Source organism: Haliotis rubra, unplaced genomic scaffold (assembly GCF_003918875.1).
Source record: "Haliotis rubra isolate DU_JTF1 unplaced genomic scaffold, ASM391887v1 Scf695, whole genome shotgun sequence".
Lineage (NCBI taxonomy): Eukaryota > Metazoa > Mollusca > Gastropoda > Lepetellida > Haliotidae > Haliotis > Haliotis rubra.
In genome coordinates, this window is record NW_025767407.1 from 409,960 (window position 1) to 436,691 (window position 26,732).

At 40.1% G+C, this 26,732-nt stretch overlaps 1 protein-coding gene across 1 annotated transcript in view; it reads right to left on the bottom strand.

The window, feature by feature from the left end:
- Positions 1–26,732, bottom strand: part of LOC124258496 — a 67,134-nt gene that overhangs the window by 13,385 nt on the left and 27,017 nt on the right. Inside the window, exon 2 of the mRNA XM_046692567.1 lies at positions 19,447–19,548. Coding sequence (XP_046548523.1) covers positions 19,447–19,513 — 67 coding nt within the window. The 5' untranslated portion in view covers positions 19,514–19,548. The remainder of the gene's footprint in view (positions 1–19,446; positions 19,549–26,732) is intronic.

The window sequence follows — 26,732 nt, forward strand, 5'->3', positions numbered from 1 at the left end:
CCTGAAGCAATTTACCAAACTGGAACTCGTTCCAATGTGTTGTAAACATTTCACCAGATGATTTAGTTGTAATGTGGTTGTTCGTTTACAAATAGTTTACATGATCACCAGTACTACTTCCAATTGTATGCTCTGATTCCCCTCATCGACCCATCCATGGATGTTTCGTAGAGGAACTAGTTCATTAGAGACTGTTGCCGCGTTCGTAGACTTATAGTGAGTAAGTGAATGAGTGAGTTTGGTTTTACGCCGTTTTTAGCAATATTCCAGCAATATCACGGCGGGGGATACCAAAACGGGTCTTCGGCGTGACGAGCGAAAGCGGTAGACATACAGATGATGTAGACAGAGGGTGGACTTAAAATGGCAACTGGTATTTTTATAGTTAGATATGGCGTCATTTTGCAACTGACTGGCTCCTCGTACGCTGTCAGTTCTAAAACCAAACTAACCAGATTATATCATATCACTTGTAGTTTTAACATATTACCGAGGCCGGATCAAGTTTCAGCCATGTTTTCAACGCCTCAACGTTAACGCTGTCGACGTTGTATTGACTTAAGCCGTCGATGGACGCAGCTGGGGCCATGCTGTAAATACAGACTCGTGATTAAAGTCAACATTGTGAGTGTTATGTAAAAAAATCACCGTGCCATAAAGAAGATCTGTAAACTCTGCGTGGCTAAAAGTACAACATTGTAAACAATGCCTGTTAATGCCGCTATCCAAAAGAGTGATGGCTTCGCGCCTCATGCATTGATCTAATCCAGGTTTTATTGCAATGCATTAACATAGACGAATGAGAATTGTAGACCAGCTACAGCCTGCCACAAATGTAGAACAAAGGCGCTGTCGGTCCGTATGTTCACGTTAACGGCCATTAACAGTGATATGTCAAAGGACAATGAATAATGCATGTACTGGCAGCCCCAAGAAGGTAATAACGTGACAAATTAAGCTGACATATTTCATTGAATTGCATCATATATCGGTATCATGGTTACGATTTATTAATTCAAAATATTGTATTGCATGTTATGAAACGTATCCCTGTAGTTGCCATGTTATTAACAGTGTGGGTTTGCTGTAACAACTGTGTACAAAACTGGGACACTGTTGAGATATATACGTTGATCAAGAGCTTGAACAGTTGGGAATTGAAAGGCAATTCCAATCAGACGTATTTCGGCCAGCGTGTGTTACTTATGGTCTCCTGCACTTTAGTGTGATCGATGACTACCTTTTCGCTTCGTCTGTTTGTGGTAATGTTTCTATATCTGTCCTTTAAGTGTTCTTGTATACTTAGTCATAAGCAAGGTCTCGAACACATACCTGTAGGTCTGAAGTATATCTATGGATCATACGAGGACAGTTTCATCTGTCAAGAATAATTCAACTCTTTACAGGGGTGGAAATAACTTTAAAATTGCTAGTGTACTCCGGTACAGTGACACATGTAAAATCACTTGCCCTGATAATTAACCACTATACCGGCCGTTTTCTTGTTGATTTTGTAAATAAATAACATAATTAACATTGGACACCGGTACAGTGTGATATACAAATTTGCTTGCCCGACAGAAAAAAAACACTGGACTCGGGCGTCGGGCAATGGGATATTTCCGCCCCTGCTTTAACATAGATTAGTGCGATTAGTGCAAGAGATTCCTGGTGGTGGCAGCGATAATTCAACATTAAAACACCTCCGAAAACAATGAATACTAACATATGTCTCCTGAGATTTCTAAAGTGAAAGAAACTGATTGACAATTTAAGTTTCAGTAATAACACAGCTTTTGGGCCAATATACCTCAGCTAGTGATAGTTCGAAAGCTTGGCTGTGTGTCTGAAATCGGCCTGTCACTACCACACATACAATAACACAGAGACGCAGTAGTTTGAGTGGGTGAGTGTGGTTTACACCGCTTTTAGCAATATTCCAGCAACATAACGGCGGAGACACGAAATGGTTTTAACTCATTGTACCCGTGTGGAGAATCAAACCATGGTCTTCGGCGATAAGAGCGAAAGTTTTAACTACTACTATACCCTACCACCCCTGAAATTGTTTGAAGTAGTGAGACAGTTTGAAAACATACCCCAGCACCTCATAGTTGAGTGAGTGAGTAAGTGAGTATGGTTATACGCCGCTTTTAGCAATATTCCAGCAATATCACGGAACGGGGACACCAGAAATGGACATCACACATTGTACCCATATGGGGAATCGAACCCGGGTCTTCGGCGTGACGAGTGAACGCTTTCACCACCAGCTTACCTCACTGACAGTTGAGGTGAGACAAAGATCAACACTAGACTGTAACCATGCGACCCTGAGGGTGTAATTAATCAAGCGCTAATTGAACACTGACGTAATATGAGGCCACATATGTGAGACATATATCTGTTTATATATTTTGTCACACTCTGGATTATGTCACAATTATTCTGTTCTCCACACACCTGTGCTATTCTGGTTTGGTTCATAGGATTATGAGTAATACAATTATCTCTCTTGAGCAGTTGTAAATTATGTTATTGTTCATGTTTCCCATCGCTGATCTGCAATCCGATTACACCGTGAATGTGGGGGTCTTTAAATATCGAGCTGGCTGGACCAGTCGCTGTCCAACATAATCCATCTGCCAATATCTGTCATAAAGAAAAACCAAAGCGAATGCATATCAAGTATTTCACAGCCAATATACACACACGATATAGGAGACAGTTCTTAATCCTTGTGATAACGTGATGATCACACAATGTTTAGACTTTTATACCAGGTGATGGTCTTGCAATGTTAAGGATTACCTTGTTGAGTTTATACCAGGTGATGATCTCGCAATGTTTAGGATAACCTTGTTGAGTTTATACCAGGTGATGATCACACAATGTTTAGATTTTTATACCAGGTGATGGTCTTGCAATGTTAAGGATAACCTTGTTGAGTTTATACCAGGTGATGATCACAAAATGTTTAGACTTTTATACCAGGTGATGGTCTTGCAATGTTACGGATAACCTTGTTGAGTTTATACCAGGTGATGATCACAAAATGTTTAGACTTTTATACCAGGTGATGATCTCGCAATGTTACGGATAACCTTGTTGTGTTTATACCAGGTGATGATCTCTCAATGTTTAGACTTTTATACCAGGTGATGATCTCGCAATGTTTAGACTTTTATACCAGGTGATGATCTCGCAATGTTACGGATAACCTTGTTGAGTTTATACCAGGTGATGATCACAAAATGTTTAGACTTTTATACCAGGTGATGATCTCGCAATGTTACGGATAACCTTGTTGTGTTTATACCAGGTGATGATCTCGCAATGTTACGGATAACCTTGTTGTGTTTATACCAGGTGATGATCTCGCAATGTTAAGGATAACCTTGTTGAGTTTATACCAGGTGATGATCACACAATGTTTAGACTTTTAACCTTTTATACCAGGTGATGATCTCGCAATGTTAAGGATAACCTTGTTGAGTTTATACCAGGTGATAATCACAAAATGTTTAGACTTTTATACCAGGTGATGATCTCGCAATGTTACGGATAACCTTGTTTGAGAACTCCTTTCTTGATTAATGGTAACGCAATGTGCTTACATCAGATGATGATAAAAAAAGTTTAGGAGAATGGCCTTACTTTTTTAATAATTAACAGTAACAGTAATTTTTAGGTGAATGTCCTTGCTTTAATACATCAGATGATGGTCATACAATGTTTAGGTGAATGGCCTTGCTTTAATACATCAGATGATGGTCATACAATGTTTAGGTGAATGGCCTTGCTTTAATACATCAGATGATGGTCATACAATGTTTAGGTGAATGGCCTTGCTTTATTACATCATATGATGATCATACAATGTTTAGGTGAATGTCCTTGCTTTAATACATCAGATGATGATCATACAATGTTTAGGTGAATGCCCTTGCTTTAATACATCAGATGATGATCATACAATGTTTAGGTGAATGCCCTTGCTTTAATACATCAGATGATGATCATACAATGTTTAGGTGAATGTCCTTGCTTTAATACATCATATGATGATCATACAATGTTTAGGTGAATGGCCTTGCTTTAATACATCAGATGATGATCATACAATGTTTAGGCGAATGTCCTTGCTTTTATACATCAGATGATGATCATACAATGTTTAGGTGAATGACCTTGCTTTAATACATCATATGATGATCATACAATGTTTAGGCGAATGCCCTTGCTTTTATACATCAGATGATGATCATACAATGTTTAGGTGAATGTCCTTGCTTTAAAACATCAGATGATAATCATATAATGTTTAGGTGAATGTCCTTGCTTTAATACGCCAGATGATGATCATACAATGTTTAGGTGAATGTCCTTGCTTTTATACATCAGATGATGATCATACAATGTTTAGGTGAATGTCCTTGCTTTTATACATCAGATGATGATCATACAATGTTTAGATGAATGTCCTTGCTTTAATACATCAGATGATGATCATTCAATGTTTAGGTGAATGTCCTTGCTTTAATACATCAGATGATGATCATGAGTATAGCATCAGATGATGATCAATGTTTAGGTGAATGTCCTTGCTTTTATACATCAGATGATGATCATACAATGTTTAGGTGAATGTCCTTGCTTTTAATACATGATGATGATGATCATACAATGTTTAGGTGAATGTCCTTGTTTTGAATATACATCAGATGATGATCATACAATGTTTGGGTGAATGTCCTTGCTTTAATACATCAGATGATGATCATTCAATGTTTAGGTGAATGTCCTTGCTTTAATACATCAGATGATGATCATTCAATGTTTAGGTGAATACATACATCAGATGATGATCATACAATGTTTAGGTGAATGTCCTTGCTTTAATACATCAGATGATGATCATACAATGTTTAGGTGAATGTCCTTGCTTTAATACATCAGATGATGATCATACAATGTTTAGGTGAATGTCCTTGCTTTAATACAGCAGATGATGATCATACAATGTTTAGGTGAATGTCCTTGCTTTAATACATCAGATGATGATCATACAATGTTTAGGTGAATGGCCTTGTTTTAATACATCAGATGATGATCATACAATGTTTAGGTGAATGTCCTTGCTTTAATACAGCAGATGATGATCATACAATGTTTAGGTGAATGTCCTCGCTTTAATACATCAGATGATGATCATACAATGTTTAGGTGAATGGCCTTGCTTTAATACATCAGATGATGATCATACAATGTTTAGGTGAATGTCCTTGCTTTAATACATCAGATGATGATCATACAATGTTTAGGTGAATGTCCTTGCTTTAATACATCAGATGATGATCATACAATGTTTAGATGAATGTCCTTGCTTTAATACATCAGATGATGATCATACAATGTTTAGGCGAATGGCCTCCTTACTCCTTCATTAACGGTGACAGAATGTTAAGGAGAATGTCCTTGCTCTTGCACCAGGTGATGACAACACATTGTTCATGAGAATGTTCTTAATTCTTCAGTGACGATCACACAGCCTTTACAAGAGATATTTTCCAAGCTTTCATCTGGAAATGATAATTCAATGTTTAGAGATGTTCTTACTCCTTTCTCAGTTGATACTAATACAAAGTTTTGGAGGATGTGCTCAGTCCTTGATCAGGTGAGAATAACACAACAACAATGATGCAACTCCTTTATCAGGCGATGATCGCAAAACATGGACAATGTTCTTATTTCATCATGAGGTGAACGTATAATTTGGGTTGGTTGTTGTTTAACGCCGCACTCAACAATATTCCAGCGGCGGTCTGTTAATAATCGAGTATGGACAATACAGTCCAGTGTTTAACAACATGAGCATCGATTTACGCTACTGGGATACGATGACATGTGTCAACCATCTCAGCGAGTCTGACCACCAAATCCCGTTATTCGCCTCTTACGACAAGCATGCGTTGCTGAAGACCAATTCTAAGCCGGATCTTCACGGCTGTGAACGTATAAAGACACCAGAGTAAGACCATACATGTATCCATAAAAGTTGGATGTCTATCCACAACGTAGAAGGTCAAAACGATCCAAACACATGCTCTACAAAGCATATTGAGTAACCTTCATTTACCCATAGCACGCAATGAGCCAGAACCCACCTTTATACATTTCCCCACAAGATCGATAAGTTAACAAGGAAAAGCAACAGCCTCTAAATCAAATCAGCTAATATCATCGACTTGGGCTGCTTGAAAATCCATGCATCCGTTTGCCCCACGGACATTAACTTGATTTCTACCTCTAGGGACCTACATAGACACACAAAGTTAACTTTAAACTCCAATTGGTATCTTTTCCGCCTGGCCAGAGGTATTTAGCGAACACATTGTTCGTCGTGCGGCTCCTAATTCCGTCTAGTCAAACTAATGTGTCGGTCGATGACGTCAGTAAATAGCATTACCAGGAGTCTCATCGATAGGAAATGTTGTAAGTAAATGTATGTAATCCAAGAACTCTGTTTGCGTAGGCTTATGCAAACACTGAGATACTACTGAGATCGATGGTAGACATGTATATTTTACGAATATGTTTTGACAGATAAAATCCAGTATTCTTACTCGTGTACATGCTTTTAACTGATGCCATGGGATTAAAACTATGTGTAAGAAATAGAAGAAAGAATGTGTGACTCACAACAAACTTTTCTTTGTTGTCCCTTCGTATACAAGAATTTAGCATTATCATGTAATCTGTTGACACATTTACAAGAGAGTGAGCAAGTGATTTCGGTTTTACAGGGCATAAATAAAAGTATCTAAGCTGTGTAATGGTGGGAGGGGGTGGGGGAGGGGGAGGGAAGAACCCTCACGCAACCTGGCCTGACCGGCCAACGGCCAGCATTCAGCCTATAGGCCTTTTAAAGAACTGCATATTTTTACCTTGTCCCAGGTATATCTCTTTCTGGAATAGATGTATTTCCAGAGTCTGAGAATATTTATCCAAAAAGAACCTCTCTCGATCAAAGTAGGAAACCTATTGACGAACATTGGTCCTCCATAGCCTATGATTGCCATAGGAACAATGGATGAGAGAGTATGGTTTATGAGTATGATATTCCAGCAATATCACGGCAAGGGACGCCAGAAATGGGCTTCACACTTTGTACCCATGCGGGGAACCGAACACGGGTCTTCGGCGTGACGAGCGAACGCTTTAACCACTAGGCTACCCCACCGTCCTGTCATAATAACACACGTTTGAGGACCCGGATGTGACAATGTACAGAACACTTCTGGATAAGTGTTCATACTGTCAACCACTGGTTTGTGTGACCTAGAATCGCGTAACATAGCTTGAATAGTTTTGTCTGTTCTGAGTAATCTGCGAGGATGGAGAGGATAGTTTTGTAGGCAATTACAAACTCGTGGCTACCAAAGCGCTATCTTCTAATTTATCGAACCATCTTCTGGTGGATGAAAGACAGGGCGGTCATTTATATGCAACATTTAAGTAAAACAGGATCGTTTTAGGGTTGGAGATATGTCATTTAAACGAGACAGCTGGCATCTTTGTGTGCATTTTAAGTGCACTTTCTCTGCGAACAAATGATGCCTGCTACAAATAACTCGCCCCCTCCAATGGCCGGACCGAATATGTGTTAATCACCTCGATCAATCAACGCGGAAACAACTCTCTTTGATTTGCTTAGCAATCGCCTGTTCAGAGACCATCTCATTTTATCACTCAGGGAATGCATGTTCACCTTGATGTCAGCGCACAATGAGATCAATATGAACATAACTGATCTCTTTAGAAGAGTATTGCTACAATTACTGGACACGTTCGCGGAACATCCAACCATTTTAGGAGTTTGAGGAACCCGGGGTTGATGTATCACATATATTACTACCACAGATGTCGGGCAGATGAGTAGGGGAAATGGATTTAATATTGAACAAGGATGCGTCAAATTGGATGTCCTGGCGAAATTTCAAATTCTTCCCAAAACGATTTTTTATCTGAGAGAAAAATATTTTTCATGATTATTGGTAATCGGTTTTATTTAACCTACCTTTATAATATGCGTCAAATGGATGTCCTGGCGAAATTTCAAATTCTTCCAAAACGATTTTTTATCTGAGAAAAAAATATTTTTCATGATTATTGGTAATCGGTTTTATTTAACCTACCTTTATAATATGCGTCAAATTGGATGTCCTGGCGAAATTTCAAATTCTTCCAAAAACGATTTTTTATCTGAGAAAAAAATATTTTTCATGATTATTGGTAATCGGTTTTATTTAACCTACCTTTATAATATCTTTATTCATACTTGAAATTGGCAACGTACCGTTAATCATAATTAAACGCCACTGTAAACAGTATTTTATATTCACTAATAGCACGACGTGTCTGAACTAATGGGAGTAATTAACGCCAACGTCAGAGACAAATCAGTCTTTATCATCTGCCGAAACATATTCCCAAGGCGAAACAGCATGGGAAAATTATTACTGATTACTAAAACATGGCAGTGACACCAGTGTTCGCAAAGAGTGAGTGAGTGAGTGAGTGAGTGGGTGAGTATGGTTTAGGCCGCTTTTAGCAATATTCCAGCGATATCACGGCGGGGGACACCTGAAATGGGTATCACACATTACAGCCATGTGGGGAATCGAACCCGGGTCTTCAGTCTGACGAGTGAACGCTTTATCCACCAGGCCACCCCGATTATGAATGTTGGAAAAAAAGTAACAGGAAAAAACGAAACAGGAAAAAAAGTAACAGCTTTCATATAAACACTTAATCCCACCCTCCCGGTATGGAGAAAGTTTTTTGAAACTCATTTACATGATCACAATTGACTGTACATCGTCAACAGCTGACAAGTTTCGTTCTCTATTTAGACACCGTTCCTTCAGGTCAAACCTGCCCCATGTGCAAGCATATACATATACTACAATGCTCACATCAGGAAGCTATCATGTTCATAGGGAGGATTCCGCCTGTTGACAAGATGTACAGGCTGTGTATTTGTAAAATAACCGGTTAACACCTCCACAGATGTGTATATGTGATAGAATCACGTGACATCTGTTTTAGAGTGTGTATTAACGATACGATCTGATCACACATGTGACTGATTGTACAGAGGTCATATCAGTTTTTACCTCGTTATTGAGGCAGTGCACTACAATTAACAATATAAGCGAAGAAAGCATAATTCATTACATAATATAATTATGAACTAATGGAAATTGTCGGTTTGAACAATTATATTTTGCCTTCCTTGTCACTACCTAATGTCTGAAACAGTGGTTACATCCACAGGACGAATATTCATATCAACATTATTGTTGATAGCAAGCATTTACAATGAACAGAATGTAGCAATGACAATCTACACTGATATCACATCACACGCGAGAGATATCGCATTTCCAAAACATTATTACTGTCATGGAAATTAGTGCTCATTTGTCAGTTTATTTCATGAGAGATGTCTAAATTGTTGTTATATTCTGAATTGTTATGACGAATGCTAACCTGAAAACAATAAAGACGACGAGGTCTACGTTTTCTGTCTTTTATTAAGTTCTCAAAAGTAGACATGGTCAGACTGAAAAGCGTCATAAAAATAGTGCGAGAAGAGTGCAGACGCATTTTCGCATTAATAAAATGCTCGCATTGATTTCATGATTTACAGTACATCCCTACGGGTAACGGCAAATCAGAAATGGGTTTCTATATATTTAGACATAAATACACCGTATTTACATCTAAACACATTAAGGTGTATAAAAGCTCATCATTACTCATGTGATACGTACTGTTACTGTACACAGTGGGTAAGATGCAATTGTGTGTGTAGAGTGAAGAGAAGCGTGTTTTCGGTGAGGTGAGGTGAAATGGGGTTTAACGTCGCACTTAAGTATATTTCGCTCATATGACGACGTGCATGCGTGTGTATGTGTGGCTGCTTGTACTAGCCCAGACTTAAGCTGGTTTTATAGTGCCAGCTCACTGAGATACCATGCCGCAGTTAGCATGAATACCCCACTCAGACACATTATACTGACTCCGAGCCCACCTGTCCTTGTTGTACCCATTAATGCCGAGCGCGAAGCAGGGACCAGTAAGTACCATATTTTAACGTCTTTTGGTATGACTCGGCCAGGGATCAAACCTGCAACCTTCACTACACCACGGAACCTCGGGCGGACGCTCTACTGACTGACCACTACACCACGGAAGCAATCTCGCGTCTCTTCGGAGTTACATGTGGGGATTCGAACAATCCTGACGAGCCAAACAGAGAACTGAGAACTGGAATTGAATATTCGCACTGATATCTAAATTCGTTCTTTGTGAGCTCGATAAACATGCTGGTATGTTTCAACAAACTGATACTCATCTTAGACCTATTACACTTTCCTCCTCAATAACCCGGCAAGCTGTGGCATACTGAACTACAAGCCAGTGATACTTTAAACCCAAAGTACTCAAACACTGTCACCAGCAAATAGTGTTAACCTCATCACGTTCAATTGCCCAGAAGGTCATTACAATCTAATTAAACCAGTCTGTCTGTTGATGTAAGCAAATTGAAGTCCCTAAAGCTCGGATGTCCCCAGAGCTGGTGTTCCGCTTCGGTCCCGAGGTGAAACCTCGTCCTCATCAACATGCTTGCCCTAAGACATTTCAGTTGTCTCTATACAAAACATTAGACGCCTAAGTATAAAAATAACTCCTGACCCTCCAGATTTCTATTTTAATTCCCAGACTCTCTACCCTTCGATTTTGTAGGAGTCCAAAAGCTTGTCCCATGCAGCTATGTTGTGATCCAGGGCTACAAAATCGTTCTGGGACAAGCGTCTGAGCATCGCCTGGTTAATGGTATTAGTGGCCGCCACTTTATATAATCTCCTCACGTCCAGTAATTAGCCGCACATTCTGTCTTAAACCCTCTGAAGAGGAAATTTGTCTGAAGAGGAGGGCGATTAGTCCAGCGAAGCACCGGTGTTGGATCTTAAGGAAGCTGGTGAGCTAAATACGGACTGTCTGGTCTTCCTCACAACTTAACATAGGGTAGCGGATCAGGGAAGATTGGATCAATCCGGCAAATGGCCACCCTTGAGGATTATCTGAATTTGGAACCCTAACAGTGCGCCATTATCGTATTGTCTTGTTAGATTTGAGATGTTGATGCTTATTACTGAATGATATCCACAATATCTGGTAAGTACGGTGTGGCTAATATGGGACGAATAGGCCTTAGGTAAATAGATATGACAATGCTGGGCTAATGGTTGATGGATTGAACAAATCCCTTTTCTGATTGCAGAATTACAAGCGTCATCAAACTCCGGTTCCTGTTCTAAGGGATAAGGTCACACAGGGACAGACGGTCACGCTGGATCACACAGTCACATAGTGACACGGTCACAGTATCACACGGTCACATGGTGACAGACGATCACAGTATCACACGGTCACATGGTGACAGGCGGTCAAGGTATCACACGGTCATATGTGACAGGCGACCACAGTATCACACGGTCACATGGTGACAGGCGGTCACGGTATCACACGGTCATATGGTGACAGGCGACCACAGTATCACACGGTCACATGGTGACAAACGGTGACAATATCACACGGTCACATGGTGACAGGCGATCACAGTATCACACGGTTACAGGCGATCACAGTATAACACGGTCACATGGTGACAGGCGATCACACTATCACACGGTCACATGGTGACAAATGATCACAGTATCACACGGTGACACACGGTCGCAATATGATAGCTGAGATATCGACTTCAGAAGTGGTTCCCTGTTCACGAAACATAACAGCCCAAATCTCATTTTGAATCCGTCACGAGAAACATTGTTTGCAGACAACTATTCCGAAATCTCCATAACGATTAGGATCACAAATGGTTAGGGCTGCGCAATATTACCGGTTCAGACATGAAAACGATACGTATTGCGATACGCTGATCGAAAACCGGTATTTTGACATGCATTCGGAAAACTTCGTAATGCTCGGAAATCTTCGGATATTTCCGTTGTTTGAATTGTTCTTTTCCCTGTTTCATTAGTGCCAAATGTTACTTAAATTTTTATTTTGTCATGATTAAGAGTTTTTATAAAAGGTGAATCAATCATAGTGATTTTGTTGTGTTTTTGCTTTATAATCAAGCATTAACTCGATTATAAGTAGTTTTTGGTAAAAACATAATCCTTGCAATATATTGCAATACATATCGCAATATATGCTTCCGCAACGCAATATATCGCAATATGAAAATTCTCTGCAATACCCACCCCTACAAATGGTGAAGGGAAGTAGGACTGTGAGGGAAATTAGGTTCCTCTTGAACAAAACTGTTCACTTTATCATAGCAACCCACTGGTTACAGCAGATTTATTGGTTGTAGGTCTCACGTGGCGATAACACGATTGACATTGGCCATCCGCAAACCGTAATGACTTCATACACGAACCCCTATCCCAGGCTTAGCATATTCCTTTGACATGACTGTATATTACACTCAGGAATTTTGTTGTTCCTGTAGATTCGTTTTTAAATGTTATGGATTTTGAGGTTGTCCAACACGTGGTGGTTTTGCTGATTTCACTTACATAAATGTTAGTGGAAGACAATGAACAGTAAAAATACACAATAAGTTTTGGAAAGTGGTCAAATGTATCAAATGTTATATTTTGGATTACACTTTTCAGTAGTGAGTGAGTATTGCTTTACGCCGCTTTTAGCAATATTTCAGCAATACCACGGCGGGGGACACCTGACATGGACTTCACGCATTGTACCCATGTGGGCAATCTGACCCGGATCTTCGGCGTGACGAGCGAACGCTTTAACCTAGGCTACCCAACCGGCCCCTTCTTCAGTAGAGTGAGACACCAAATCGCCAGTATCCACGATCTAACCCACTCAGCCACCGTTCTTCTACAAAGCATCCGACAACTGATGTGTAGACCAAATGGATTTTGTATCCCTCTGACAAGTGCAAGGTGGTACGGCATCTATGGCCTAAAGTGTTCCCGAACACACTACCAATTAGACGGTGGTCAAATATAACAAAAAACAAAACTAGAATTTGTAATTTACTGAAAAAGTGTAATCCAAAAATAACATACCATAATGAACAGGATGTTTTCATCCCATAATCAGACGTCTCTGACCTTGAACGTCGCCAGCTTGAATATAGATTACTTAAGTCCGCAAAGTAAATTCTGAGACACAGTTGTATCAGCTATCTTGAGATTCATTCAAATTCATGTAATCATATTTAATCACGTCGAAATGTGTCTTAATATACAGAAATCAAATTTAAAAACCTTTTTTGAAAACTTGTGAAAATAATTACCTGAACACTTCATTAAAATGTTTTTTTATGATTTCCAGGGTGTAGTAGTGAGAATTCACAGTAAAATCTAGTAAAAACTATTGAGCACGTTATGATTCAAAAACAATATCATCATCATATATCTTTAATATTCGCAGTTAACAGCCTGCATGTGAAAAAGCCTAATGATATATGACACGGTAGTTACTACAGTTAATGCGAAACCCACATGCTGCGTTATGCGCATATATATACATGTTTTTACATATCTTATATACGGATAAACACCTGCAATATAATTCTAGGGAACGGAAGCATGATTACTGCTCAATCTATGATATTTATGATTGGCTGTGCATGATGCGTAAATGAAGGTCTGATTGTATGGTTGCACCACACGCATGGCCAACTGCCGCGCGTGAAATATCTCCATGTGGTATAGCATGCATAATTCATGCAACACTTTACCATTCCATCAATGATGTGTACTTAGCTTATCATCAGCAACAGAAGACCAACGGCATCTAGAAGTCAGGGTTACTGATTTGGGCGATGCATGTCTGATTGTCTAGCCAAGACTCGTTGAAACAGTACTGAGTGCCGCTTTAAACAACAAACCAACAAACATCATTACTGTTTTTTTCTAGTGGGAAAAGTTGGATTGAAATTGAGGGACATGTGTCCCCCTGATCCACCTATTTCTAGTGGAGAATGAATTTCATATACAACACAAATGTATTGCATTCCCTTTTCATCATAAATGCCCCGAGTCTTCAGGAACAAATTTGTTTGGCCAACTTACTGTAGTTTTCAAGTGTTGTAACATTCATATCACTCTTTGGCGGTGGGGTATCCTAGTGGTTAAAGCGTTCGCTCGTCACGCCGAAGACCCGGGTTCGATTCCCCACATGGGTACAATATATGAAGCCCATTTCTGGTGTCCCCCGCCGTGATATTGCTAGAATATTGCTAAACATGGCGTAAAACCATACTCACTCATACTCATATCACTCTCTTATGTGATCCCCCCCTTTAGATGCAATATTGATTTCAACCCGAACAATCACTGATAACATATGTTCATTTACGCCTAAATAATGGATATGTCAAGAAGCATCGGGATGCTGTTATTGAAAGATACCCGTTAATACTCCGACCGTACTGCAAGAAAGCAATAACCATATACATGAGCATAGTTGTAATCAGTTAATACACTTCATATGAGGTTAATGAGGTATTCAGGTATCTATTAACAACGCACACAGACGAATCAGCTATACGATAACAAGTATCTGGAGACAGATATATCCCCTTATTCCCGTAGGATGTGGATCAGTAAACAAAGATATCAAATTCCTGGTACAATGAGTTCACTATTGGCGATACCACAAACTCTGAATAATATATGCCTGGCCGTATGGACGCGGGTGTCACACAATAGGGAAACACGTTGGAGATATTCATGCTGATCAATACGGGCGATTGATAATGAGATGCAGCTATTAATGATGGGGTTTGTCTGCGCTGAACTGTTAGATACGTTAAACATTGATAAGGGCTATGGACTTAAATATTTATGACAATAATTTTATGCAAAAGGTAAAATCGATGCAGGTGTTCACAGATCAAAGGCTGAATGAAAGTTGCCTTGTGTGGAGGATAGGGACAACACTTGTTCAAAATTAATACTATGAGCTTAAATATTTTTTTCCCAAATAGGACATATTGCAGCAATGTATATTTGAGCTGGCAATTTCTTTTTTTTCAATGCAGCGTGAAGCTTAAAAAAAAATCAAGCATTCTCTGGGACTATTTATTTTTCCCATTATTATTTTTCCGACACTCAAACTGCAGTGAAGATTATTTTCAATGTAGTCGGAAACATACAATGGAGATTTCGTTTGATAATGGAAATGGTTTGGTTCCTGCTTTGATCTTCCAACTGTTCATGATGCTTCCTAGCGTGTGTTACCCGAACTAATTATATCGGCGGGCATGACTTCTTGTCCACATTTTTGTATTTCGGTAACCCTCAAGCTAACCCTGGGCCCATGCCCTAGGTTCTTGTAATCTCAGATGACCCGAATTTGATTCTTATTAACATTTCATCGACCAATCATACGTCGAGATAAGGAAAAAGGAAATGGGAAAGGGGTAACCCGTATTGCCTATGAACTAAAGGTCACGTTAGCTTTAATGGACATGAGTGTACATATTTTCCATCAAGAACAGTGTTTTTCAGGACTTTCCATGGCGTTTCAGCATTTTTTTAACAATGAATTTCTCGTTACCTCTATTGTAATTAATGGGGCTGGACTCAGTGTTGTTGGTATCGTCTGTCCGACATTCAGGAGTGTTTGTACTCGCAGTTTGATTGGTCAGTTAGATTGAGTAGCACAGCAAATCAGATTTGATAATTACAATCAAGGGCAGATAATGTGAGATCGCGAGAACCACGGGAATGAATCCAAGCTGTCTGTTTATTTATAGAAGTTCGAGCCATGGAGATATGGAGGACGCGTTTTTGAACAATCGGCTCAATAGGTGGTGATTCGGTTCACAGCGAATTAATGCAATTTGAAATGACTACTCCAATTTTACAGAAAAAAAATATGTACGTAACGGAATGAGCCGAGTGGATCCGAATGCCGCAAGAATGTATCCAAGGATTGAAATAAAGCGAAAAAGCCAGAGATTCCAGATCTCCCTGTTATTGATCCCATGTAGTGCTAGGTGGTTGCTGTTCAACTTTCGGAAATCAAGTGACATTTAGAAAGGACGGCTTTTTTGTACGACCGTGTATTCAGAAGGCCTGCAAAGATCAATCTTTGGCTGTAGTGATCATCAAGGATGGCCACAGCGCTCACAAATACTGTGAGATCAAAACACGCTTTTACCTTTGGTGTATTGTCATATTCCTTAAAGGTAAAGTTTAATCCCAGGTCTGGCTTTGAAATGAGGATGGAAACTAGCATCAAAGCAGAACCATAATAGCCCATCCGCATCATAAACAGTTGAAAATTTCATACGAAAAATGCTTAAACTGTGTCCACACTACGACTGAGAGAAACATCTTTAAGAAAACATATTTAACAAAAGACTGTTTAATCAGGGCTGTTATGGCACGTGTACATTACACATTTATAACACAATGGAGAAAAATGGCTTTTGTACAATCATCTCATGTTTAACATTTACATAATCCTAGGGCGATGTTGACAGCCCATGAATCTTTAACATGAACATATTGGTGACATTGTTATACTAAGCCAATATTTGATGTCACTGAAAAGTCATTAACACTGAATAATGTAAAGATGTTTTTAGACATTAACGACATTCTATTTCTAATTTAGCAATAACATATTTTAAAAACTTTTATCTCCTTATTTTGCTCAAAGGATATGATGTTGATTCTCAAGGTCAAAAATATTTCAAGGTTGTGACGTTTTGCGGTAATGATAAATAAGCTTATCAATGTATTCAAGCAAAAAATATTGCTTCCTAAAAGACAATATTTTTTATGACTTCTTGCAAATTATCATAACCTATTACATAGTATTTGCATTTTACAACGCAGAAACTAAACCTATCTGTCTTCTATTGTTGCAAGTTTGTTGAGTATAATGGAGTAGGGTATATGTTACGTTCTGTCATGGGAAGCGCTGCAGTCAACACAACACCGTATCTTGTAACCCGAGCTACCATTGGCTCCGCGTGATACGATCGGAACATACACTCCTGATTAAGGTTATATCCACGCACAATGTTGGCCATTGATTTCCGCCTTGTGAGGAAATTAAGGAACATTTACGTATAATCTCCCTTCTTTGCGACACGTGACAAATTGTGAAGGAGAGTTGATTCGACGAGGCGTGAAATCAGTGATTGGACGCAAATTGATGTAGGGCTGTGTCTTGATCAGTATTGGGATTGAACATCTTCAGGACGGCCAGGAACAGTTCAGGTCAAGGTGTCCTGGCGACTCGCGGGTGCATATTTGCCGGCGTTGTGAACACTAATTTAAGTTTATGATTATTAATTTGAAAACGGGATGAAGCAATATTATAGAAATTTGTTGCACGTGTTTCTCTGGTGCATTTAAGCGGTATTCATCAATGTTCATGCAATCAATAATCAATTCTTGACAAGAGAAACCAGTGATTGATATTAAGGAGATCAATTACGTTGGTGTAAATGCTGTTTCGTTAAATGTGAATGCTCTGATATGTTAATTGCAGTTATACTATACAACTACCCGTAAAGATCCGGGTTAGAATGGATCCTCGGTAACCGATGCTTGTCGTTAAAGGCGACCAACGGGATCGGGTGGTCAGGCTCGCTGGCGTGGTTGACACATGTGATTGTATCCCAATTGGGTAGATCGATGCTCATGCTGTTAATCACTGGATTGTCTGGTCCAGACTCGAAATTTCAGACCGCCGCCATTGTGCTAACCGCTGGTCCAGACTCGAACTACTAAACTATACATGACCGCCGTAAATATAGCAGGAATACCGTTCAACTTCGGGCTAACTGCGGTTTTGGTGAAATACAGTGTATGTTATCTACCATCGTTTTTCGTAATGCCTTCAACAAGGCTCACGTTTCACCAATATGTGAAGGGCGAAGGAAAGACATACGAAGTGCTGGACAAAGAAACGTGGGTAATTAAAGAGTTATTCTGGTGATACTACTTTCTGAACAACTTTCCATGAAACATCAATCTCCCAGTCCTTGAACCATATCAGTTTCCCTTCCGCCAAGCCCTTTCTGTAATAACGCTTAACATGAAGCAATCTAAGTCTTCCTCAGATCCCGAATCTGCCATCTCACTTGGCCCCTGGCAAATTCAGTGGAGATAGTTCTTGCTATCACAAAAATATATTTCAAGAGACTGTGCGCCAGTCTACATGAGTGAATGAGTATGGTTTTACGGCACTTTTAGCAATATTCCTGCAATATCACGGCGGGGACACCAGAAATGGGCTTCACACATTGTACTCATGTGGGGAATCGAACCCAGGCCTTCGGCGTGACGAGCTAACGCTTTAACCACTAGGCTACCCCACTGCCCCCAGTTTACATGAAGAATCAAAAGATTAGATTTGGTACTTTAGAAAACATAGTGTGATTCTTATGGCAGATCATTTTTGTTGTTCGACACTGTTCTCTGTGATATATACCACCTACTACTTGACCGCAGTCATTCATTGTACAGCTAATGTTTCTGTTGAATTTGCTTGGCTGTAAAACATAATCCAGATTTTTTAGAGAAAACCACTAACCATACTACAAATCCATCTTAGAAAATGTTTCCCCCCATGGATCCGGGTTCGAATTGATCTTCAGTAGCCCATGCTTGTCGTAAGAGGCGACTAACGGGATCGGGTGGTCAGGCTCGCTGACTTGGTTGACACATTTCATCGGTCCCAATTGCGCAGATCGATGCTAATGATGTTGATCACTGGATTGTCTTGTCCAAACTCGATTATTTACAGACTGCCGCCATATATCTGGAATATTGCTGAGTGCGGCGTAAAACTAAACTCACTCACTCACTAATCCCATGGTTCTATGGAATTTCTCATAGGCCTTTAGAAACCTTAGACAAAATGGATATCTTACACACCTTCTTACACACAAATCCCCCCACCTCCCACCTAGCCTCACCCACAGTCCATTCCCACCCTTCTCCATCCTAAGCCTTGACTGCTTTCCACAACCGCTTCGATATATACGGTTGTGATTTCGAGATAAGGAGAGTGGAGTGGAGCGTGATTACATTGCGATCCAGATAATAATCCATTTCCATTCAGCTCATGGGAGATCACACGGCTCCATCAAAACAACGGCAAGAGACGTCAGGCCTGGGATGAATAACGTCACTCCTTCCCAGAAGGTTATGAATATATTTACTGATGCCTGTGATTGTGTTTCCAGGCAACAGATAATAATCTCCAACGTCATGAGACTACGGCTCAAGAATAATGTACAACACACGTCATGTAAATCCATACAATAACGTTTTCCATTAATAGTATAAAAGGACTCACCTCCTGCAACGAGAAGCATCACAATGAAGATTCCAGCCGTCACACACAAAGGAACAGAAGTCACCATGACGGATACGTCTGATCATCCTCTCATTCATAACGCTGCAAGGAAAGAGCATTTATTAATAACAATATTCAGCTGCATTGTAATTAATGATCATGTCATAGATTATGACGTTTTCCTACTGACCTTTCCACACGTCGACGTTTGACGTCGCCTGCTGCCGAGTTTAATGACGTGTGTAATGCAAAGGTTTAGGGCTCCTAACAGTGTCACCTGGGGCAGAGTTTCGACGCTACGTTGTCGAGGTGTGACCACAGGTGTTGAGGCATACAACACGTATTGATTGGCATGACACCATTGGTTCTTATTGTTACCACCGTCCGGACCCCACTCAGAAATGAACAAGGCCTGGTTATCAATCCGGTTAAAGGTGTCCGTCAAATATTGATTTGAAACGGCAGTAAGTTAACCCTACCCAGCGTTCAATTATATTCAGACAAGTTTGAGGCGTCCATAAATATTTAAGTCATATTTGAAGTTCTTGAGGATGTAGTCATGGTTCTTGTGTAAACCGCATCACCGGAGAAGGAAAGTGCTCGTCTATAATCGGTCTGTAATAAAACACTCGGGGTGATATGAGCGTTGTTAAACGCCCTGCAGCGAAATCAATAACACTAACATGTGAAACAGATCAAACAACGTCGACTAGATTAGCGCGTGTCACTAACAACAGCTAACCTGGGGATACTAAACTTACGCCGACGTTCTGACATGTTTATATGATTATGTTAAGTGTTCGCCATGCATCCCCCTGTTACAGTGAGTAACTGTATTGTCTCTCTCTAGCATCCCCACTGGCTGTTCTACAAGAATACATTGGTTCTGGTGCACATAGTTTCAGCTTTATTCGTGTCAATGTGCTCAATAAAATGTTCATGCGGTTAATATTAGCATCACAGGAAGTACGAATGGCATTTGGTTAATATTAGAATCTTAGGCATTTATGTTTTATTGATTGTAGTAAGTGATTGAAACTGATATTAGAATCTTAGACACTGACGATAAATTGCTGGTAACAAGTGCGTGTGTGGATAATATGACCATCTTAGGCACCATTGTTTTATTGCTGGTATTACGTGTATATGGACAATATGAGAATCTTCGGCACCGATGTTGTATTGCTGGTAATGACTGTATGAAGATGATATGAGAATCTTCGGCACCGATGTTGTATTGTTGGTAATGACTGTATGTAGATGACTTGAGAATCTAACGCACCGATGTTGTATTGTTGGTAATGACTGTATGTAGATGAATTGAGAATCTAACGCACCGATGTTGTATTGTTGGTAATGACTGTATGTAGATGATATGAGAATCTAACGCACCGATGTTGTATTGTTGGTAATGACTGTATGTAGATGACTTGAGAATCTAACGCACCGATGTTGTATTGTTGGTAATGACTGTATGTAGATGATATGAGAATCTTCGGCACCGATGTTGTATTGCTGGTAATGACTGTATGTAGATGATATGAGAATCTAACGCACCGATGTTGTATTGTTGGTAATGACTGTATGTAGATGATATGAGAATCTTCGGCACCGATGTCGTATTGTTGGTAATGACTGTATGTAGATGATATGAGAATCTTCGGCACCGATGTTGTATTGCTGGGAATGACTAAATGTAGATGATATGAGAATCTTCGGCACGATGTTGTATTGCTGGTAATGACTGTATGTAGATGATATGAGAATATTCGGCACCGATGTTGTATTGCTGGGAATGACTGTATGCAGAGGATATGAGAATCAAAGGCACCAATGTTGTATTGTTGGTAATAAGTGTGTGTGGATAATATTAGAATCTTAGCCACTAATGTTTGATTGCTGCTAATATGTATATATGGATAACATTAGAATCTCAGGCACCGATGTTCTGTTGCTGTTAGAATAGTGTGTTTGTTGATATAAATTCTAAGTCATTGATGTAATATTGCTAGTAGCATGCGAATGTACCTTTTACTAACATCGTCCACACCAATTTTCTATTGCTGGTAGAAAGTGTAAGAGGATAATCTTAAAGAATCCTAGGCACAGGTGTACTGTTAGGAAGAAGGGTTTCACCTCAGCAAGATACATAAACATCAAGAAACTGGCGTCTATTAAAGGCGATCAACTGTGTATTCAACCCTTAGCATTAACCTGATATCTATTATCAACATTTTCACAGATGGTCAACTCAAAACACCGTTATTTGAAGAGATACACATCCGGGCAGTTCATAGCAAGGGCATCACCGTCGTGTGTGATATAAATGGTGATTTGTTTACATATAAACGACACAACAACATCTGTTGTTACCTTCCCTGCTTTTCACGTCTTCCTCCTTCCCCTTTCACCTGCTTCTTCTCCCCCTTCCCCCCCCTTCACTGTAGGGCAGCTCTGAGCGATTGCTAGTGTAGCTAAATAGGTAGTGCGAACGTTATTCTTGGCGCGCCCTTCATCGTAGCGAGGTATACAAACATGCCCCTTGTTCCTTTCCTCTAAACAAAGACGACATTGTAAACGCTTCTGTACCGCATGTTTTGGCGAGAAGCTTCATTTCAAGCCCAAGACATCAAACACATTCCTCCATGTAACGTTTTGTTTGGGTACACGTTGTTGAACCAGACCCCAATGAGCGATAGAATGTGTTTTTTCTGTACGAATGAAACACTGGTGTTAATTATCTATCCGCACTTCCTTTTAAAGTCCTTAATGATTGTTTCTTTGAAGTTTAAATAAAGTCTTCAATTATATAAATGTCAACGTGTATAACCAGTATTAACAATCCGCAGTATCAGAATCCATAGGCGTGAAAGGCACAACAGAGTTGAATTTGTTTTGTGGAATCTTCAGAAAAATGGAATACAGGACAGCTGTGGAATTGGATATGGAAATTCGAATCAATAATCACGATACAAGTGGATCGAGACACAAGTACTGCAGCATGGTTGCATACGGAGAACGTCGTCTCGATATCCGAGTACATTTGTATGCCCAAGAGCGACTGGACTGTTCTCACGGTATAGTATACGTATTTGTGGAGTCAGTGGTAGATGCACGTGTAGTTTTACATAGCGTCATCGGTTTTGCAGCACGGGTTATCTGTGTTGAAGCAGCGACCAAGTAACTCTTGGATTCCTGACAAGACGGTGTTTCGGTTTTCTGGGTATGAATATTTGGCTCAAAGTAGGCACAGAAGAGCAAACGATGAAAGGCAAGAGCATAGACGTAAGCCAATCAAACTAACACAAGGCTTTTGTTGTTTAAAGCCACAGTCGGCAGGATTCAAGCCATATGACGGTTGTACAGTATGAACCAGTCAGTCCAGTGTTTGACATCACGAAGATCAATCCATGGAATTGGTACACGATGACATGTATTCATTGGCAAGCTAACATATCCAACTAAGCATTGGAGCTATTAGATTAGGAATTAGTAAAACTAACCCGTTAGGGTTAGGCTAGGTGAGGTGAGGTGAAATTGGGTTTAACGTCGTGCTTGAGAATATTTCGCTCAGATGACGACGTGCATGCGTGTGTATGTGTATGTGCGGCTGCTTGTACTAGCCCAGACTTAAGCTGGTTTTATAGTGCTAGCCCACTGAGATACCATGCCGCAGTGAAGCATGAATACCCCACTCAGACACATTATACTGACTCCGAGCCGACCAGTCCTTGTTGTACCCATTAATGCCGAGCGCCAGGCAGGGGCCAACAAGTACCATATTTTAACGTCTTTTGCTATGACACGGTCGGGGATCGAACCCGCGACCTTCCTCTCTTCGGGCGGACGCTCTAACCACTACACCACGGAGGCGGTCGGTTAGGCTAGGTAAGCGTTGGAAAGCTAATATATTAAAGTTAGCATCCGTCTGTTGTCAGTGAGCACACCACGGGACGTTGCTAATACCAGAGACCATCTATTATATGGTCTCTGCTAATACATGCTGTATATAACACTGGAATGAAATGTGACTGTCTCCATATTTTCACAGTCGCACAGTGAACAAGGAAGAGCAGAGTATTGACCTACGAATAATCCTAATGGCAGCAGAGGCACTAAATGTTCGAGTGTCAGTACGTCTTGCCTTCCTTGAATTGCACATTGCACTCCTCTCAGCCACATCTCAGAACAGCTCCGCCTGTTTTGAGCTCCCCAAACACTCACTCCACAGGGAGACTCATTCCAGATCAGCTACTGATTTAACAATATCGTCCACATTTTGTCTGTTATCGTAAACCATTTGTTTCCACATCAACTTTAACAAAAGCTTATCGATCTGACAAGCACCTTAAACGACGCCAAAGCACTTTTCCCATAAGCATTTAGCAATAAGCAGCAGCGAAAGCAGCATCTGTTTCTGTTAGACAGCCAATAACTCTGATCATTATTGCTACTCCAAGGTGCCTGGTCTGCTGTCTGAAAGAGATCTGCTCACCTGGGCTTCTCGACACATCTGCCGCACCAGCTCACCTGTCCCTCAGTAGCATGGAGCCATGGACCAACTGATATATGAGCACTACGGCCTTTGGTACCTAACCCGATGAAGCTTCTGAAATAATGCTTTAATTAGCTCCCCAGGAGAGGTATTAAGAGATATGACTACCTGCCAGAATCTTAATGGAATGTGATCGGCATCTCAGATATATATTATTCATGATAATACATAAACCTAAGGGACATGTATTCTTCATATAATTCATTTTTCTGATGACATCTTTGGATCTATTCGACTGACGTAAATGGAAATTTTGAATACCACTACGGGAGTTCTAATCCATAACCTTCTTCATCTTGGCAGAGTGACGAATATTTGCTTTCTTTTAAGATGGACATTCCATTCAGTATTCACAAAGGTTACAAATATTGTTATTGAATGAGTGTGAGTGAGTGAACTTAGTTTTACGCCGTTTTAGCAATATTCCAGCAATATCACTGCGGGAGACTCCAGAAATGGGCTTCACATATTGTACCCATGTGGGGAATCAAACCCGGGTCTTCGACGTGACGAGCGAACGCTTTAACCACTAGGCTATCCCACCGCCCCGTTTTTGAAAGAAATACGGTAATCTACGTTTGTACCGAACACTCTTACAACGAACTGACGATGCAATGAACTGTTTGGCTGTGCCAAATAATATAATTTTAGTAGAAGTCCGTACAACGAACTACGGTTCAGACGAACTAAAATTACTGGTCCTTTCGAGTTCGTTATTACAGTAGGTTGCAGCAGAGACCTGGTTGTAGCATATATAATTGGACTAGAGCAGACTTCTGTCTGTCTTAAGCACAGCTGGCAATATCCAATTACATGACGGCGCCCTGGATGTTATCTTGTCCAGCAATGCTAGTGATTGATATATTGATAAATCGAGTTCGTTATAACCGTAATTTACTGTAGGTTAAAAGGTATACCGGTTTCAGTTCTTGTTCAGTGTTAACGGTTTCAAATGTAACATTCAGTTTTGTACTTGACATATGTTATGTTTATTCATTAGCCTGACTGTATTTCATACATAAAACTGTTCGACAAACATTAGTCTGTCTCACAGTCCCTGAACCACATTAATTTCCCTACTGCCAAGCCATCTCTGCTGTGCTAAAGACCCAAATAAAGCAAGTCTAGATTTCCTCAGGTTCAGGTTCTGAATCTCTGGTCTCCCTAGGGCTCCTTTTCAATATAAATGGGCTTGTTTGTTACTATCGTAATTATATATATTCAGAGACTAAGCCTTAGTCTAGACAAACATATGCGTTGTAATTTTACTTTTTCAATTATTTTGACTCTGTGGGAACTTGAAATGTATACAATAGAAAGAAGCATGCATACAAATAACATCCCACGAGATGGTTAGTTAATTACCTGATAAATATTAATAAGATCGTTTTAAATAGTAGCTACAGTTTGGTTATTTGAAGTTTATGGCGTGTGTTGCGCATTCACAAAGCCATTTGCTATGCGTTCTGAAACAGTCTACCCTCCCTAATCCGGACAACCAGCTTTCAATTCATCACTGCTGCCATGGTCATCACTCCGATCCAATTTTTGTCTATCCGGATATTTATCAATCCAGATGATTTCGCACACCTGGTTTCAGGGAGTGTCAATGGCTTACTAGATTGAAACAGTTGGAGAGTTATACATAACTGAAACAGTTGGATATATTACCAACGTAATAACCCATGATTCCCGAACATTTGCAAGAGTTGACAAATGATTGGGTAGTTACAATGTCTGTCTGAGTTTTTCATCATGCCTCGGTATTCATGATGCTAGCCGCTGATTTATTTTCCCCAGCTTCGATTGTATTCAGGACAGAACAAGAATAATGCTGACAGCAGTTCAAGACAACCCTTCGAGTACATCATAATATAATATATTCATTGGTGTTGCGCTAATCCAATTTGGTTGGTTTGTTGTTTAACGCCGCACTCAGAAATGTTCAAGCTATATGGCGGCGGTTTTTAAGTAATCAAGTGCCAGACAATCCAGTGATCAACAGCACGAGCATCGATCTACGCAATTGGGAACCGATGACATGTGTCAACCAAGTCAGTGAGCCTGACCACCCGATCCCGTTAGTCGCCTCTTACGACAAGCATGGGTTACTGAAGATCTATATAGTATAGACACAGCAATACCAGTCAGTGCTGCAGTCTGTGAGAATCTATATCGGGATACATTACGTCTCCCTGCCTCTTCTAAGTGTCTCTTGTTGCAAATGGAGGGTTCACGTTTCATGTAGCACATGGCCTGTTGGTAGGGTTACAAGAGGCTCAAAATTGAGATAATCCTCCTCGAGATGTCCACCTGTTCATTAGGAAGTGTCTTAACGCGCTCTGGTACACGACACGTTGCTTCAGCCTGAGGTTCCGGCTACAGTTACAGATAGGCATGATGGTTCCACGGCTCTATCGTAATTGTCATGTGTGTTAATGTTCATGTGGCGATACAATATGAAGTTATTATGAACATTTTCTTTAGAAGGAAACAAACCGTTAACCTACAACAGTAAAAACAATACTGGATTTGAGAAGCAGAGACACTGCGTTGAAAATGGTCTTTTGGAAGTATACTGGCATGTCGCTGACAGGCTAAGTTTCGAAATCGAGGTGTCTGTAGGATTCGAACACAATAGCTGAGGATCCTGACAGCTAAGGGACGCAACTCTATACATCGACATCGTAGAGAAGTACTATACGATTATATGCAAAACATGTCTATTGTT